The following is a 19,061-nucleotide window of genomic DNA, read 5'->3' on the forward strand; positions in this document are numbered from 1 at the left end:
CATAGCTTTTATGCTTTGATTCTATTTACACCCTGATTCCACACAAAATGGAATTACTCTTCTAAGGGACATTCTTTCTGATTATTTGGAGATGCTGTCATATATCCCCTAATTTTTTTTCTTTAAGAGAGATTTCAGTATTTCCTTATATAATCTAGAAGCCTTTCATCATTTCAGCATATACTGTGAAACATATTCTAGCTTGACCAAGTAGGAGTATAACAGATGTGAGTAGACCAGCACTAAAATATAAGACCATGCCATCCCTCTTCTAAGCACTTGCATGAATATAATCCATGCTTACATGGACTTTTTTGAGTTTCTCAAACAGTTGATTCATGTTCTAAGTCCTCCAAAGATTTTGCTTTATTTGGTTTTATCTGTTGTGCCTGAGAAGTCATGTTGCCTATATTATTTGTTTGTTCAGTTGGGTAGTTTTGGACCAGAAAACAGGACTCAGGTTTATTCCCATCAAATTTAACTTTGTCAGAGTCAGCTCATCAAGTCAGCATAACAAGAATTTATAGAATTCCAAATTTTCCATCGAACTTTCCCTCAGAAAATTAGATGAGCAAAAACTGTATTTTTATCTAAATTATTGAAAGGATGAAAACTAAATAGGACTACAGTACAATAGCATCCTATTCAATCTCTTCCTGCAATTGTATAGCGACACTAAAATAAATTAATATATAATTTTAGAAAAATACTCCAGTTTTTAAGTTTATTTTTTAAATTGTCTCTCTACTATCAAAACATTTCTGTGATTATGAAAGAAACTTCCTTCACCTTGGCATTGATCCATCAATTAGCACCTTTGAACTATGGTCCTTCAAACAATTATGATTGTATCTATGCAGCCTATATATTTCTTTCTAAATGTTGTGAGGTTGCTCTGAAGAGCAAATGGCATTAAGGGATATTAATATGCATTGAAAAGTTTTTAAATCATACATATTTGATATTACTACTATTGCTATTATTTTAGCTTTCACTAATAAAAGTAGCATTAGTAGGAGTACTGTCTTGCTCATATCACCCTATTAAGTGGGACAACAATCCTATGTCAGATGAATTTTTTTTCAACTATCCAGATTATTTAAATTGGATAATTCAAATTATTTTATTGAAATACAGCATAAATACTGGGAAGTGCATGTATCATCAGTGTACAGCTGTGTGATTTTTGCAGTCTGAGCACATACATAACCAAAACCCAGATCAAGAATAGAACATTACTAAGCAGACTAAATGTTCCAATTGAAAGACATAGGGTAACAGAATGGATTAAAAAAAAAATAAGACCCATTTATATGTTCCTAAAGAGACTCATTTTAGACTGAAAGACACCTGCAGATTGAAAGTGAGAGGATGGTGAAACATCTACCATGCCAATGGTGTCAAAAGAAAGCCAAAATAATAGGACTTATATTGGACAGAAGAGTCTTTAAAACAAAGACTGTAACAGACAAAGAAGGACACCACATAATAGTAAAGAGGACAATCCAAGAAGAAGATATAACAATTGCAAATATTTATGCACCCAACATAGGAGTACCCAAATACATAAAACAGTTAATAACAAGGACAAAGGAACTAATCAATAATTACAATAATAGTAGGGGACTTTAACACCCCACTTACATCAATGGACAGATCATCTACACAGAACATCAACAAGGAAACAATGACTCTGAATGACACACTGGCACAAATGGATTTAACAGATATATCCAGAACATTCCATCCTAAAATACCAGGATACACATTATTTTCAAGGGCACATGGAACATTTTCCAGAATAGATCACATATTAGCCCACAAAACAAGCCTCAACAAATTCAAGAAGACCAAAGTCATACCATGCATCTTTTCTCACTACAATACTATAAACTAGAAGTCTACCACAAGAAAAAAAAATCTGGAAAGACCACAAGTACATGAAGGTTACATAACATGCTACTAAACAATGAATGGGTCAACCACAATATCAAAGAAGAAATTTAAAAAGTACATGGAAACAAATGAAAATCAAACCACAACAGTCCAAAAACTTTGGGTTGCAGCAAAAGCAGTTTTAAGAGGAAAGTTTATAGCAATACAGGCTACCTCAAGAAGCAAAAAAAAATCTCAGATAAACAGCCTAACCTTATACCCAAAGGAACTAGAAAAAGAACAACAAACAAAACCTAAAACCAACAAAAGGAAGGAAATAATAAACATTAGAACAGAAATAAATGATATAGAAATTAAAAAACAATAGGACTGATCGATGAAACCAAGAGCAGGTTCTTTGAAAAAATCAATAAAACTGATAAACCTTAGCCATACTTAACAGAAAGAAAGAAAGAACTCAAATAAATAAAATCACAAGTGAGAGAGGAGAAATAACAACCAACACCACAGGAAAACAAAGGATTACAAGAGAATATTACATGCCAACAAATTAGACAACCTAGAAGAAATGGATAAATTCCTAGAAACAATATAAAGTACCAAAACTGAAACAGGAGGAAATAGAAAATTTGAACAGACCAATAACTAGCAAAGAAATTAAGTCAGTAATCAAAAAACTCCCAACAAACAAAAGTCCATGACCAGATGGCTTCACAGGTAAAGTCTACCAAACATTTAAAGAAGAGTTAATACCTATTCTTCTCAAAATTTCCAAAAGATAGAAAAGGAAGGAAAACTTCAAAATTCATTCTATGAAGCCAGCATTACCTTGATACTAAAACAGGACACCACTAAAAAAGAGAACTACAGGCCAATATCCCTGATGAACATAGATACAAAAATTCTCAATAAAATACTAGCTAACCTAATTAAGCAATACATTTAAAAAAATCATTTACCACAATCAAGTGGGATTTAGTTCCGGGATGCAAGAGTGGTCCAACATTGGCAAATCAATCAATGTGGTACATCACATCAGTAAGAGAAAAGATCATTTCAATAGATACAGAAAAAGCACTTGACAAAATTCAATATCCATTCTTGATAAATATTCTCAACAAATAGAGTTAGAGGGGACATTCCTCAACATAATAAAAATCTGTGAAAACTCACAGCTAACATCATCCTTAATTGGGAAAAACTGAGAGCTTTTCCCCTAAGTTAAGGAACATGACAGAGATGTCCACTCTCACTACTTTTATTCAACATAGTACTGGAAGTGCTGGCCACAGCAATCAGACAACAAAAAGAAATAAAAGAAATCCAAATCAGTAAGGAAGAAGTAAAACTTTCACTATTTGCAGATGACTTGATGCTATATAAAGAAAACCTGAAAGACCCCACCAAAAAATTGCCAACTGATTTTAGTAAAGTCACAGGATACATCAACAAACAGAAATATTTGCATTTCTATACACCAATAATAAAACAGCAGAAAGAGAAATTAAGTAAACAATTCCATTTACAATTACACCCAAAATAATAAGTTACCGTGGAATAAACCTAACTAAAGAGGTGAAAGACCTGTACTCTGAAAACAACAAAACACTGCTGAAAGAAATTGAAGATGACACAAAGAAATGGAAAGACATTCCATGCTCATGGATCAGAACAAATATTGTTAAAATATCTACACTACCCAAGGCAATCTACTCATTTAATACATTCCGTATCAAAATACCAATAGCTTTTTTCACAGAACTAGAACAAACAATTCTAAAATTTGTGTGGAACAACAAAAGACCCTGAGTAGCCAAATCATTCCTGAAAAAGAAAAGCAAAGCTGGAGGCATATAACTTCAAGTTATATCACAAAGCTAGAGTAATCAAAACAGTATGATACTGGCACAAAAATAGACACATAAATCAATAAACAGAAGAGAAAATCCAAAAATAAACCCCACAATCATATAGTCAATTAATCTTCCACAAAGCAGGAAAGAATACCCAATGGGAAAAAGACAGTCTATTCAACAAATGGTGTTGCAAAAACTGGACAGCTACATGCAAAAGAAATGGATAACTTTCTTACACCATATACAGAAATAAATACAAAATGGAATAAAGACCTAAATGTGAGACTGGAATCCATCAAAATCCTAGAAAAGAACTCAGGTAGTAACTTCTTTGACATTAATTATAGCAACTTCTTTCTAGATATGTCTCCTGAGGCAATGGAAACAAAGGCAAATGTAAATTATTGGGACTTCATCAAATAAAAAGCTTCTGCACAGTGAAGGAAACAATCAACAAAACTAGAAGGCAACCTGTGGACTGGGAGAAGTTATTTGTAAATGACATATCCAGTAATGGGCTAGTATCACCAAATAATCCAATTTAAAAATGGGGAGAAGACCTGACATTTCTCCAAAGAAGTCATCCAGATGGCCAACAAGCACAGGAAAAGAGGTTCAACATCACTCATCATCAGGGAAATGCAAACAAAACTACATTGAAGTATCATCTCACACCTGTCAGAATGGCTAAAATCAACAACACAAGAAACAACAGGTGTTGGTGAAGATGTAGAGAAAAAGGAACACTATTGCCCTGTTGTGGGAATGCAAACCTGTGCAACCACTGTGGGAAACAGTATGGAGTTTCTCAAAAAGTTAAAGATAGAACTACCCTATGAGATAGAAATCGCTCTACTAGGTATTTACCCAAAGAACACTAATTCAAAAGGATACATGCACCCCTATGTTTATAGCAGCATTATTTACAATAGCCAAGTGTCCATTGATTGATGAATGGATAAAGAAAAAGTGGTATGTATACGCAATGGAATATTATTTAGCCATAAAAAAGAATGAAATCTTGCCATTTGCAAAAACATGGATGGAGAGTATAATGCTAAGTAAAATAACTCAGTCAGAGAAAGACAAATACCATATGATTTCATTCTTATCTGGAATATAAGAAACAAAACAAACAAGCAAAGGGAAAAAATAAGAGAGAGAGACAAAGCCAGAAACAGACTGTTAACCATAGAGAAGAAACTGATGGTTACCAGAGAGGAGATTGGTGAGGGTATGGATTAAATAGGTGATGGAGATTAAGGAGTGCACTTATTGTGATGAGCACTGTTAAATAATTATATTGTATACCTGAAACTAATATGATACTCCATATTAACTAACTGGAATTAAAATAAAAACTTAAAAAAAAAAACAGAACATTACTAACCCTCCAGTGTCCTCACTAGTTCTCCCTTCCTCTAGCCATTATCTTCATTTGCAACAGTAGAGTTTAGTTTTGCTTGTTTTTAAAATTTTTATATAATTGTAATCATAAGAAGTATTCTTTCAAGTCTGGCATCTTCTGTTTTTTCTTTCTTTCTTTTTTTTTAGAGGGAGAGAGGTGGGGGAGGGCTGGGAGAGAGGAAGAGAGAATCGCAAGCAGGCTCCATGCCCAGTGTGGAGCCAAACATGGGGCTATCTCACAACCCCAAGATCATGACCTGAGCGGAAATCAAGAGTCAGATGCTCAACGGAATGAGCCACCCAGGCTTCCCTGGCATTTTTCTTTTTTACTTAACCTTATTATTGTGAGATTTATCCATATTTTTGTTTGTAGTTGAAGATCATGTATTTCCATTACTGTTCCTTTGTATAACTATAACTCAAATCATTTATCCATTCCCTTGATTAACATTTTGGTAGTGTTCAATTTGAGGTTATTATGCAGAGGGCTGCTACAAACATACTGATATGTTATTCTGATCATCTTTGAGTGAATTTTTGTTGGATGTCTACTTGCAAGTGGAATTACTGGAAGATAGAATATGCAGATATCCAGCTTTAAAAGATACTGCCAGTTTTAAAAAGTAGTTCCCACCAGTAATATATGAGAGTTCTAGTTGCTCCACGTCTTCACTAACACTTGGTATGTTTTGTCTTGTCGTTTTATTCATCATAGTGGAATGTATTGATGTTTTACTGTGATTTTAAGTTGATTTCTCTGAAGACAAAGTTGAACTTCTTTTCATATGGATATCCTATTATCATCGAGTGTCTGTTCATATATTTTGCCTATTTTTTTTTCTGTTGATTTGTCTAGTTTTTTTCTTATTGGTTTGTATAAATCATTTATGTATCCTGGATATAAATTATTTGTTGCTATATGTATTGCTGTAAATCTAATTTCTTCCTCTCTTTCTCTCTCACTTTCATTCTAAAATACTGCCTATGTTTTCTCCTACGACTTTTATGGTTTCAGGTCTTATATTTAAGTCTTCAGTCCATTTGAGTTTATCTTTGTGTATGGTATGAGAAAGTGGTCTGGTTTCATTCTTTTGCATGTAGCTGTCCAGTTTTCCCAGCATCGTTTGTTGAAGACACTTTGTCCCCATTGTATATTCCTGCCTCCTTTGTCATAGATTAATTGACCATATAAGCTTGGGTTTATTTCTGGGCTATCCTATTCTGTGGATCTGTGTGTCTACTTTTGTGCCAGTACCATATTGTTTTGATTATTATAGCTTTGTAGGATATCCTGAAATCTGGGATTGTGTTACCTCCAGCTTTGTTCTTCTTTCTCAAGATTGCTTTGGCTATTTGGGATCTTTTGTGGGTCCTTACAAATTTTAGTTTTGTGAAAAATGTTGTTGGTATTTCATTTCTTTTTGATGTTTATTGTTTTAGCACATATTGGAAATGCACAAAATATTTGGGACTTGTATTTTAAAATGGAAATAGAACCATTCTTTACATGTTCAACAGGAAAGCATAAATAATTACTCACTATGCTACTTCTTACTTGCATATGACATAGCACAAAATTTAATGACAAAGACTATACAGCAACAGACGAAGAGTTGGAGGAAATATAATCCTCTTGTGTTAGAAAATGGAATGATTTATGCATTTTTATATAGAATACATATTCTTTCATGAAAAAGAACATAGCAAAAATATTTTTCCTGTTTAGATGCATGTCTTATTTACAGCTTTTTGAGGTAATGATATGTTGTACATTGAATTTTTCCAAGAGTTATGTGGTTGCCTTTAATGCAATTTGAATTACCTAAATTTTTAAATTAAACAATACAGAAAGAGTGATATTTTCATTTTTAAGTAATAGAAACATCATGGTGTTAAATGTCATCAACATTCATGTAACTTCAAAGTTTGCCATCTAGTGAATTGCAAACTGTTTTTACTATTTTTCCCTTTGGGTCTGCCACATTATCTGGCAAAGGAATCCTTTGTCAAGATGCATTGTGAATTATGCTGATTTGAAATGACATTGGGTCACTTGGATAAAATGCTATAGCCTTTCAACTAAACCAAAATTCTTTATACCCCCAAACTTTGTTATTTTGTTATTTAGTTATTTAAAGGTAGTCAGAGTCTGCTTCTGTTCCTGGCACACTTTTTTATTATTATTATTATGTTAGTCACCATACAGTACATCATTTGTTTTTGATGTAGTGTTCCATGGTTCATTGTTTGCATATAACACCCAGTGCTCCATGCAATACGTGCCCTCCTTAATACCCATCACCAGGCTAACCCATCCCCCCCACCCCCCTCCCCTCTAAAACCCTCAGTTTGTTTCTCAGAGTCCATAGTCTCTCATGGTTCATCTCCCCCTCCGATTCCCCCCTCTTCATTTTTCCCTTCCTTCTCCTAATGTACTCCATGCTATGCCTTATGTTCCACAAATAAGTGAAACCATATGATAATTGACTTTCTCTGCTTGACTTATTTCACTTAGTATAATCTCCTCCAGTCCCATCCATGTTGATGTAAAAGTTGGATATTCATCCTTTCTGATGGCTGAGTAATATTCCATTGTATACATGGACCACATCTTCTTTATCCATTCATCTGTTGAAGGGCATCTCAGCTCCTTCCACAGTTTGGCTATTGTGGACATAGCTGTTATGAACATTGGGGTGCATATGACCCTTCTTTTCATTACATCTGTGTCTTTGGGGTAAATGCCCAGTAGTGCAATTGCTGGGTCATAGGGTAGCTCTGTTTTTAATTTTTTGAGGAACCTCCACACTGTTTTCCAAAGTGGCTGAGAACACATTAGTAAGAGGAGAGAGAAGAACCTTATGGTCCTCTCGATGCAGAAAAAGCATTTGACAAAATACATCATCCTTTCCTGATTAAAACTCTTCAGAGTATAGGGATAGAGGGAACATTCCTCAATTGCATAAAATTCATCTATAAAAACCCACAGCAAATATCATTCTCAATGGGGAAAAGCTGAGAGCCTTTCCCTTAAGGTCAGGAACACGACAAGGATGCCCACTCTTGCCACTGTTTTTCAACATAGTACTAGAAGTCCTAGCAATAGCAATCAGACAACAACAACAACAAAAATAAAAGGTATTCAAATTGGCAAAGAAGAAGTCAAACTCTCTCTCTTCGCAGATGACATGATACTTTATGTGGAAAACCCAAAAGACTCCACCCCAAAATTACTAGAACTCATACAGCAATTCAGTAATGTGGCAGGATACAAAATCAATGTACAGAAATCAGTTGCTTTCTTATACACTAACAATGTAACTGTAGAAAGAGAAATTAGAGAATCGATTCCATTTACAATAGCACCAAAAACCATAAGATACCTTGGAATAAACCTAACCAAAGAGGTAAAGGATCTATACTCTAGGAACTACAAAACACTCATGAAAGAAATTGAAGAAGACACAAAAAGATAGAAAAACATTCCATGCTCATGGATGAATAAACATTGTTAAAATGTCTATGCTGCCCAGAACAATCTATACCTTCAACGCCATCCCAATCAAAATACCAATGGCATTTTTCAAAGTGCTGGAACAAACAATCCTAAAATTTGTATGGAATCAAAAAAGACCCCGAATCACCAGGGAAATGTTGAAAAAGAAAAACAAAACTGGGGGCATCACGTTGCCTGATTTCAAGCTATATTACAAACCTGTGATCACCAAGACAGCATGGTACTGGCACAAAAACAGACAGATAGACCAATGGAACAGAATAGAGAGCGCTGTCACACTTTCTGAACTTTGATAGTCATTTAAATTTTATGGGTCTGAAAATTTTTTTCTCCAAATTTTAATTTAAATTACAGGTAGTTAACATATGGTACAATATTAGTTTCAGATGTAGATTTTAGTGATTCATCACTTACATACAACACCCAGTGCTTATCACAAGTGCCCTCCTTAACACCCATCACCCATTTAACCCATCCCCACACCCACCTCTCCTCCAACATTCCTCAGTTTGTTCTCTATAGTTAAGAGTCTGTTCCTTGGCTCACTTTCTTAATAATGTAAATTAAAGAGTTGGGCCAGAGGAGGGTCTCTAAAACTCTCTGCTTAGAGACCTAATTCTAAGTATTCAGTGGGGACGAAAATTCTGCAAATGTCATCTTCAGATACATACATAATGTATGTACATATATATGAACCGGAATTCATGTGACTACCTATCATCAAAGGATCAGAACAATGAGCAGAGAGAAGTGAATTGAAAGCAATTAGGAATGTTATCTCTATTGATTATGGCAACCATTTTCTGAGTACTGAGACCTTTACAATATGAGAAATTCCCATGGGATTATATAATGCCACATAGTGCTTATTGCAGTTGGTCAATTTTCATCACATCAGCCCTCTCAGCAGCAGTAAGTAAGAATTACTTTTTATCCATGGCTTTTCCAAACCTGGAATTTTTCTCTTTTATTTTCATTTTTTTTGCCAATTTCAGCGTTATGACATGGTATTTGAATATAATTTGGTTTTTGCCTTCCCCAGAAGACTCCTAGGATTGAGCATCTTTTCATTTATTCTGTGAAATTACTGTGCTTTTCTTTTGCCTATTTTCCCCTTGTTCATCTTGTTTCATATTGATTTATCAAAGTGCTTCACATATCCTGGGTGGTAGTCCTTCTTAAATTAATATGGTATAAAAATATTTTGGGGGCGTCTGGGTGGGTCAGTTGGTTAAGCATCTGCCTTTGGCTCAGGTCATGATCCCAGGGTCCTGGGATCAAGCTCCATGTCAGGCTCTGTGCTCCATGGGGAGTCTGCTTCTCCCTCTGCCCCTCACGCCACTTGTGCTCACTCTCTCTCTTTTTTTTTCTCTCTCTCTCAAATAAATAAATAAAATCTTTAAAAAATTATTTTCTGGGTGCCTGGGTGGCTCAGTTGTTAAGCGTCTGCCTTCAGCTCAGGTCATGATCCCAGGGTCCTGGGATCGAGCCCCGCATCGGGCTCCCTGCTCAGTGGGGAGCCTGCTTCTCCCTCTCCCATTCCCCCCTGTTTGTGCTCCCTCTCTCGCTGTGTCCCTCTCTGTCAAATAAACAAATAAAACATAAAAAAAAGTAAAAAATAAAATAAATAAATAAAAAATCATTTTCTTCCAGTTTTTTTTTATTTAGATTCTTTCTCTCTGTGATATTATTGATGAACAGGTGTTCCTAATTTTAATGTGGTTGAATGTATTGATATTTTATTAGTTCCTTTTACGCCTATTTAATAAATCATTCCATAATTCAGTATCTCACTTTCTTGTCCTACAAAAATTTTACAGATTTACCTCAGCAACTTATATCCTTCGTGCATGGAGAATTGGTTTTTGTAGATGATGTAGAGATCCAATTTTACTTTATTCATATAGATAACCAGTTGTCCCAGCACCATTTATTGACTAATCTATACTCTGCTCACTTAACTGCAATGCCTGACTTAATATATATTGTTTTCTTTTTTTTTTTATAAAGATTTTTATTTATTTATTTGACAGAGAAAGACACAGCGAGAGAGGGAACACAAACGGGGAGTGGGAGAGGGAGAAGCAGACTCCCTGCCCAGCAGGGAGCCCGATGCGGGACTCGATCCCGGGACTCCAGGATCATGACCTGAGCCGAAGGCAGTCGCTTAACCAACTGAGCCACCCAGGCGCCCAATATATATTGTTTTCATGTAGACTTAGGATTATTTTTAGTTTCATCATTTTTATCCCCCCTTTTTTCATTTATCCTAATGTATTATCTTCATTACCATAATTTTCTAATAAATGTGTACCTTCACACAAGAAAGTTCCTTCTACTTCTTTTTCTGACATAGCTTGGCTATTTTAGGCTCGTTGTTTTTCCCAAAGAACTTGTAGAATCAGCTTTTCACATTCATTTAAAAATTTCATTTAGATTTTTAATGGAATTTCATCAAATCTATAGATCTGTTTATATATGTTTAAAACATCGACTGTCCCAGTATATAGAACCCTTTCTGAAATATCTTGTTAAACCCAGTACTTTTCTGAAGATTATTTTGGTCTTTCAATTTATACAATAGTATTTACTAATATGATTTTTTCACTTAAAATCTTTATAATGCTCGTATATTTTTCCTTTCTTCCTACATTGCCTAGGACTTCAAATACAGTATGTTGATAGTAGGCGTCCTTGTTCTGACCTTAAAGATAATATTCTAGATTTCATAATGAAGTTCACATATGCTATTTGTTTTAGATTATTTATCACAATTATTACATTAGACAGGCAAGAAGGAAGGCATCTACCATTCCTAATGCCTACCAAATTTGCCATATGTCTATACATGCATTATCTCATTTTATCTGGAAAGACTGGTATAACTAACCATATTTCAGAAACTGAGATTTGAAAAGAGGCATAATTGCTCCCCAGTGCAGTTAGCAAGTAGCCAAGCTAGGATCTAATTTCATATGTCGACCTACTTTCCCCCCCACCCCCCAGGACATATATTTAGAAACATTTGGTTGTGCTAGCTCCCAATATCAAGCCACTTGCCATATTGAACTGATCGGGGGAGTAGACACCCAGACTGTCAACTTTCAGAGACAGGAATCAGGTCAGCTTTGGCCACTCCATTATCCCTAAAGACCGGTACTGGGCTTAACACTTAGGAGGTGCTCAACCAATATTATGACTGTATGAATGGGAGGGACCCTCTAGTTTGGCTTGCATTTATTGTCCTTGCTATGATTCTGCCTCAGAATGTGATGGATTTGGCTTGACCACTAGTGGTCACTAAAAACTTACTGGTAGGCAGTGACTTTTCTTCTAGGGCACACCCTTGTGAAAGTCCCTAGGTGTTCACTGTCTAACTCCGTGCCATGCCTTGCCTACCTCTAGCCCCTTGTGGCACTGTCTGCATCCAGAGAGTCAGGTCGTCAGGCACTGGTGAGTTGAGACCTTGATTTGAGCTCTGATTCAAGGACATGAGTTATTTCACTATCAAATGAAATAGCCCTGGGTGCCTGGGTGGCTCAGTTGGTTAAGCGGCTGCCTTCGGCTCACGTTATGATCCCAGGGTCCTGGGATCGAGTCCCACATCGGGCTCCCTGCTCTGCGGGGAGCCTTGCTTCTCCCTCTCCCACTCCCCCTGCTTGTGTTCCCTCTCTCGCTGTGTCTCTTTCTGTCAAATAAATAAATAAAATCTTTAAAAAAAAAAAAAGAAATAGCCCTGAGGTAAAAACCTGTTGCCAAGGGTAAGCCCCTTTTCGGCATGAACCCTCCTGTGGACATGGTAGAGAGGCTATATTACCAGTAAAACAGATTAAGATTCCCCACTATCACGTATAATTCTGTGTTTATAGTTTATCAGAAGCTGATTCTAGACCATACTGTTTCATTTTTCTTGGCACAATACCATCATTACCTAGGAAGTTGAGGAAGCTTTTGGCTTACATTCTTCCTTTGGTTAAACTCACTTAATCAGTGGGAGAAGATTGCTCTTTCCAAATACCCACATTTTGGGTTAATCTGTCTGACATCTTGTGGGACCCACACTGTTACTCGTAAATATGATAAAGACAGATATATAGAGAACGTTGAGATTTCATTTACATGCTATTCCCATGATGATGTGCTGGAATTTTGACCAGTCTCATAAAAGCCAGCCCTACCATCTGCTTGGTGAGATCAGGGAATGAATCAACAATCCAGCAGACTCCATTAAGCTCGCTATCACTGCTCCCTCCATCCAAGGAGGGAACAACAACAACAACAAAATGCGCATGCTCTCTAGGAGATCTGTTTACTTCCAGACCAAATTCTATTTTTTTTTTTCTTTGCTTTCCCCTTACCAGATAATTTGTTATGGTTTCTCAGTGATGAAAATATTTGGCTCTTCACTGAGAAGATCTTTGAATATAAATGTCTCACTGAAAATTAAAATAACGCCTCAGTTGGATGGAGAGAATGTTGCAAACACATTGGAACCCATTGTTGCCAGCAGAGTAGAACCATCCAATATGCATTTATGGTACCTGATTCATGCCCTGGAGATATCACAGAGCTACTTTCTGTGATCAGAGCTCTTGCAGTGATACTTAAAAATTAATTGAATTTTCAAGAATGTCAGCTTTAGCTATTGCAATTGATGGCCCAATAGCTAAGGAGGTTTATTAAAAATATACTGCCACCTACAGTACCGTTTGACTCTGTTTGACGGGGCTCTTGTCATGAATGTTAATTAGACAGAGTTAATTTGGGGGGGCTAATGATTAATTTTGTTTCTGTTAAGGTCTGCTGATCTACATAGTATATTTCTTTACTTATGCACGTATATATCTGTTTCCCCCTAGGAAAAGAAGAATATATTGCCACTTTCAAGGGATCTGAATACTTCTGCTACGACTTGTCTCAAAACCCCATTCAAAGCAGCAGCGATGAAATAACTTTGTCCTTTAAAACTCTTCAGAGGAATGGACTGATGCTTCATACCGGGAAATCGGCTGATTATGTCAATCTCGCCCTGAAAAATGGAGCTGTCTCTCTGGTCATTAATTTGGGATCGGGGGCCTTTGAAGCACTAGTGGAGCCCGTGAATGGAAAGTTTAATGATAATGCCTGGCATGATGTGAAAGTCACCAGGAATCTGCGTCAGGTAACAACGCAGTGGATAAGAGAGTTACTGGCTTTGTTTCTCACTACAGCTGTGTGTGTGGTACTTGAAAATCCTAACAACATGATATAGGGCTCCTCAGAGTCGCTTACAAATTAGATTTTTCTTCTTCTGAGATGAATCTTCCTGCCATACTTGAGCAGGGGCATATCTAGAAAGTTCTGGGGGGCCCAAAGGCTATTTTGATACAGCGACATACGACAATTTCCCAGAGGGTACAAGGGTATCCCTGCGACCTGCCCTTCCTGTGATGTGTGTGATTTTGTTGTGTTTTATTTTTTATTTTTTTTGTTTGTTTGATTTTAAATTCTAGTTTTCATGGTGATCATTTGGAAGCATGCACATTGGGATCATTAAATCACAGTTCCTTTTTTGTAGTAAAAATATCAGTGTGTTTGTGATTTGGGATTGTATCAATCCCTACTCCCTCTCCACCCCTATCTCTGAAACAGGGACAAGAAAAGCCCCTGAGGCATAAAGAATGACTTTGGGGGCCTGTACATCTCCTGAAGAGTTTGTTTATGAAGCCATTTTTTATTTTTAGCACAGATACTTTAAATCCCAAATGACTCTGGAGAGACCAGTTCATCTTCTAGGTGCCCATTTCTATTTGGTTGTATTAAAAAAAAAAAAAAAATCTTGCAAGAGTTTATATACTAGAAAATACCAATTCTTTAGTAAATCTATGGGTCCACATATACTGTATGTTTTTAACTGAGGCATATTATTACAGTATATATATATATATATATATATACCTATATATACAAATGGAAGTGAATAGATTGTCCTTTTATATTGAACATTATAAGTTTTGGTTATTATTTGAAATTTTATATCACAATGTGTCATTTTGTTAAGTGTTAACAGTGACTAATTTTTCTGCAGTTCATGCTGATCTCAAACTAATATCCTTAACATATTTGTTGTTTCTCTGAACAGTTGCAGAATGACCGGATTGTCTCTGGTTTTCCTTTACTAAAACAGCCCTCTCTTTCTGAGCTGTTAACCTTCTAACCTTTTCTTTCCCGCTTCTGAAAGGCTTAAACTCTCCAAACTTGAGGCAAAAAAGAATTTTGGGAGTACAGACATAGTCTAGCTAAGGCACACAAGTAAAACTGAAGGATTCTTAGATCCTCAAAGACCTTTCAGAGGCCTTCTTGGCATGGGAGGGGCCCTGCATGCTTCACACCTGCCCTGGGAAAGAGTCACCCCCCCTCCAACTCAGTGCAGCAGGAGACCATGGATTTCCTATAAGTCTGTCTCTTTGGTTTTCCTTTTTTTATTTTTTTCTCTCAGATTCTCACCAAGAGACCAGAGGCTCATTTGAGAGAAGCGCAGAAGGAAGGGTGGGGCTTGAGGAGCCCACTTTCTAGATTTGCCTTTGCTCAGGTTACAAAGCAAACTGCGAATTGGTAGCTCAAAGGAAACTGTGGTTATACAGCTGGGGTGCATGTGTGGCAGGACAGATTAAAAACAAATCCATTCTACTCATTCTATGTGTCAGGATCTTTGCTTTGTTTCATTGCAGTAAACTGTGACCCTAAAGCCCATCAATATGACCGAAGGAAGTTTTGGAGTTGAGGAGGAGTCCTTGTGTGCTGTAAAATTGAGTAGCAGGGCAATGCCAACCAATTCCTATGAATTTGCTGGGGTGGGGTGGGCCAGGGTGGGGGAGGGAGCGCCTCCGGGCATAAGGCGGCAGTGGTCAGCTGATGAGCTTGAGGCCTTTGAATCCCTTATAGACTTTTTAAATGACTGTCAGATGTACTCAGGGAGACAAAGGGAACATTGCCATATGTCTGTTTCTATCTAGTAGCAAGTGATCAACAATACTGGCAGGAAAAATATTACCTCTGTGGGAGGCCTATCTGTTAGTCTGCTTTTTTCTTGTAAAATTTTTTTGCCCTTTTTCTATGTTACTAACATGCTTAATAACTAACATGTCATTCATGGAATGTTTCATTCTACTAACCGTTACCTGAATCAAAAAATGTACTAACATGGTAGAGACCATCATATTTTTTAAGTAACGATCGTTATTCTGTTCACAGTTTTTAATTTCCTTTCTCCCCCCTTCTCCACAAAGCACTCAGGCATTGGACACGCTATGGTAAACAAACTACATTGTTCGGTAGATATCATTCTAATTGTTTCTTATTTTGGGTTTGCCGTGTGTTTTCTTTCTTTCTTTTAACTGTAGACATCATTAACAAAAGAGGAACTGCGGTTGGTACTCTTCTGCTTACTTTGACCTCCTTCTTTTCATCTGTTGTTGACCTTCTTATTTTTTACCTGTTCCTGTCAACTTCTGTTTTCCAACTCACCTGTAGGGGCATCGTTAACGTTTCGAACGTTTTGCATCCAGCTGTGGTTAACACGGGATAAGACAAAATGGTGGCTGGCCCGAGTGACCGCAAGCTCAGCCAGTCTCTAACCATTCATGATGCATGGCATGCACACCTGATTGGGGAATGTCGGAGATGCCACACCCACTCATCTTTACGTCATCACAAAGCAGTTGTGTTTTGTTTTTTTTTTTTTGTTTTTTGTTTTTTTCCTTTGGTTCTCCCCGTTTTCTTTCCTTTCCTTTCTGAAACGTACCGTCCCTCCTGCATGTGCACATCCGCGTGTGCTGCTTCCACGGGTTGTTTTGCCTTTCCTCCCCTTTGGCATGGACTTAGGCACTTGCATGCTGAACAACTGCTGCTCAATAGTGCGAATAGTGACGTTGCTGGAAATAGCTTGCGCCTTTTATGTTAACAAGGTGCACGTTGTGATTAGTTAATAACAGACGACTAAACTTTACTAATATGTACACCAGCAAAACTAACCTAGGAAGCATTTTACTAACACCATTTTTGTGTCTGCTAAATAACTTTTGAGTTGCAGTAGGGATGATGCTGACACTAGTTCAATAATCAGTTAACTCTCTAACTAGTTTAGATCGCTTAGGGCTAGTTGAATAGAATCCAAGAATAAACTTCAAACAGACATGAAAATGGGTTCCGCCATAGGTCTAAAAATAAAAACCAAACAAACAGAAAAAAAAAAAAAAGGCAAAAAAAAACCCGAAAAAAACAAAAAAACAAAACAAAACACAAAACAGGCATATCCCAGGATTACAGTATCTAGGTCTGAGTATAGCGTGTCCTTTCCCTGTGCTTTGTTATCTAGGTGACAATATCAGTGGATGGGATTCTTACCACAACGGGCTACACGCAAGAAGATTATACCATGCTGGGGTCTGATGACTTTTTCTATGTTGGAGGCAGTCCCAGCACAGCAGACCTTCCAGGGTCACCAGTCAGTAACAACTTCATGGGCTGTCTCAAAGAGGTAAATACCACTGTCACCAGAATCATTCCTAATCCATGATCCCATCATTTCAGATCCGGACTGAAAGCACCTTTGCCGAAGACCCAGTGTTTGCGGAGTCAAATGGCACAGCCTTAAATTGAATATTCTACTGTTGTTTGTATAGGATTGGGGGAGGGAGGCAGCTCATAGAACATTATGAAGGAATGAAGTGCCTCTTCTTTCGTAGTCTGTAAGTAAGTCACAGTTAAGATCTGCACGGGCAGTTGTGTATTAGCTATAAAAGAAAGTGAAACAAAGAAAGGCTTTATCTAGAGTTAAGTTCAGTGCCTTACTCATTTTTGCGTAACTGTCTTAGGTGTTTTTAATACAGTGGTGACTTGTTTGATCGTTACAGGAAAAAAGAAGAAAAAAATTAGGATACAAGAGAGGTTACATAAAACAAAAACAAAATGAGGCTGTGTGATGAAATAATTTTGTTCTTAGGTTTGAAAAATATTCCGAAGGAAGTGAAGCTGTTTCATTTGTGATCTGATCGGCACACTTGGTATTTACCTGAGCAAAACTATCAGGCTAAAAGATACCAGTAATTTCATCCCTCATACTCAGCTGTCCTTATCTGTTATAAATCTTGATAAAATTGGAACTTGTCGGGGTTTGGGGAGAAAAAGATTGGGAAGTCCTTGAATTTCAACTTATGTTAATATGTTTTTTCCATAAAAGCTGCTTGTTTTCAATCAGGTAGAACCCAGTTTCTTTTGGCTGCTAGAACCAGAGGTTTCTCTTGTATTGTATGGTTGCAGTTTAATGGTGTAGACCTCCAAAATGTAAAGTGTAATCACTGAATTTATGAGTGATTAGCCATGGGTGCTGTTGGTAAGCAGTTACATACTTTGGTTTATTCTAAAGAAAATATTCCAGTTATATAAACTTGATTCAGGTAAGCATCAGTGAAAAACAGCCTCCGCTTATCATACCCTTACCTCTCCTCCGTGTATGCGAACATACTGCACGGCCCAGTAGTGGCTGGATATAGAAGAATCCTAAGAGGAATTTGAAAATGCTCATTTTAACAAATCCAAGGAGATGCAGTTCTGAAAAGTTGAATTTAACCATACTTTGTGGTGGGAGGGATCGACTGCCTCCCAGAGAATAACTTTCACCCTTTATAAGTATGTAGTACGACCCAGGACTTTGCTAAGCTCTGTGGGCGTAATGAAGTAATTATTATTTTCATTATTATAATAATAGCACTGGCATTTTTTGGAACTCTTACTTTGTGCCTGATGCTATCCTAAGAGCTTTACAGGGATCTCCACAATATAGGTAAGTCATTTTATCATCTGTATTTTTTCAGGCAAGGTATTAGGTTTCAGAGCAGGTAAGTTTCTTGAGCAAGTTGTTAGCAATAGCTAACAACTATTAAAACCTAGAGCTTAACCAAAGAAGTCTGATGTCAGAGTCTGTTGTGCTCTTAACTACTGTCATATACAGTGTCCCAACAGAAATGTTTGTTAGGGTCCCTGCCATGGAAGATTGTGCAAACCGTTGAGGTGCTTACAAACTGAAACAGCTCTTAGAAATGTGTAATAGACTGTGAGGGATGAGGTATTAAATTGTGTGGCAGAGTTATACTCTTTGGAGTCCAAGAGAATGAAATGAGTGAGAGACCTAGTAGACAAAGAAGATACACAGAAGAGTAAGAATGTGAGAATCCTGATGGATGACTATGGTTTGGATAGGCAGGGGATAGAGAATGGGTTTCAGATTAGGAAGAACCATGGTAAAACAAACAGAAACTAGTGATAAGATGCCTAAAACCCCTTTCTGGTAAAGGGGGTTTTACCCTTTTACCCACACTGCCACCCACCCATCCCATTTCCTCACT

The 19,061-nt window shown here is 37.0% G+C and overlaps 1 protein-coding gene across 1 annotated transcript in view; it reads left to right on the plus strand.

The window, feature by feature from the left end:
• Window positions 1-19,061, plus strand: part of NRXN1 (neurexin 1) — a 1,112,161-nt gene that overhangs the window by 413,960 nt on the left and 679,140 nt on the right. Inside the window, 3 exon segments of the mRNA XM_021701263.1 lie at window positions 13,536-13,837; window positions 15,945-15,968; window positions 17,033-17,194. Of these exon segments, the coding sequence (XP_021556938.1) occupies window positions 13,536-13,837; window positions 15,945-15,968; window positions 17,033-17,194 (488 nt within the window).

The sequence above is a fragment of the Neomonachus schauinslandi genome, chromosome 10 (genome assembly GCF_002201575.2).
Source record: "Neomonachus schauinslandi chromosome 10, ASM220157v2, whole genome shotgun sequence".
In the NCBI taxonomy this organism is placed as follows: Eukaryota; Metazoa; Chordata; class Mammalia; order Carnivora; family Phocidae; genus Neomonachus; species Neomonachus schauinslandi.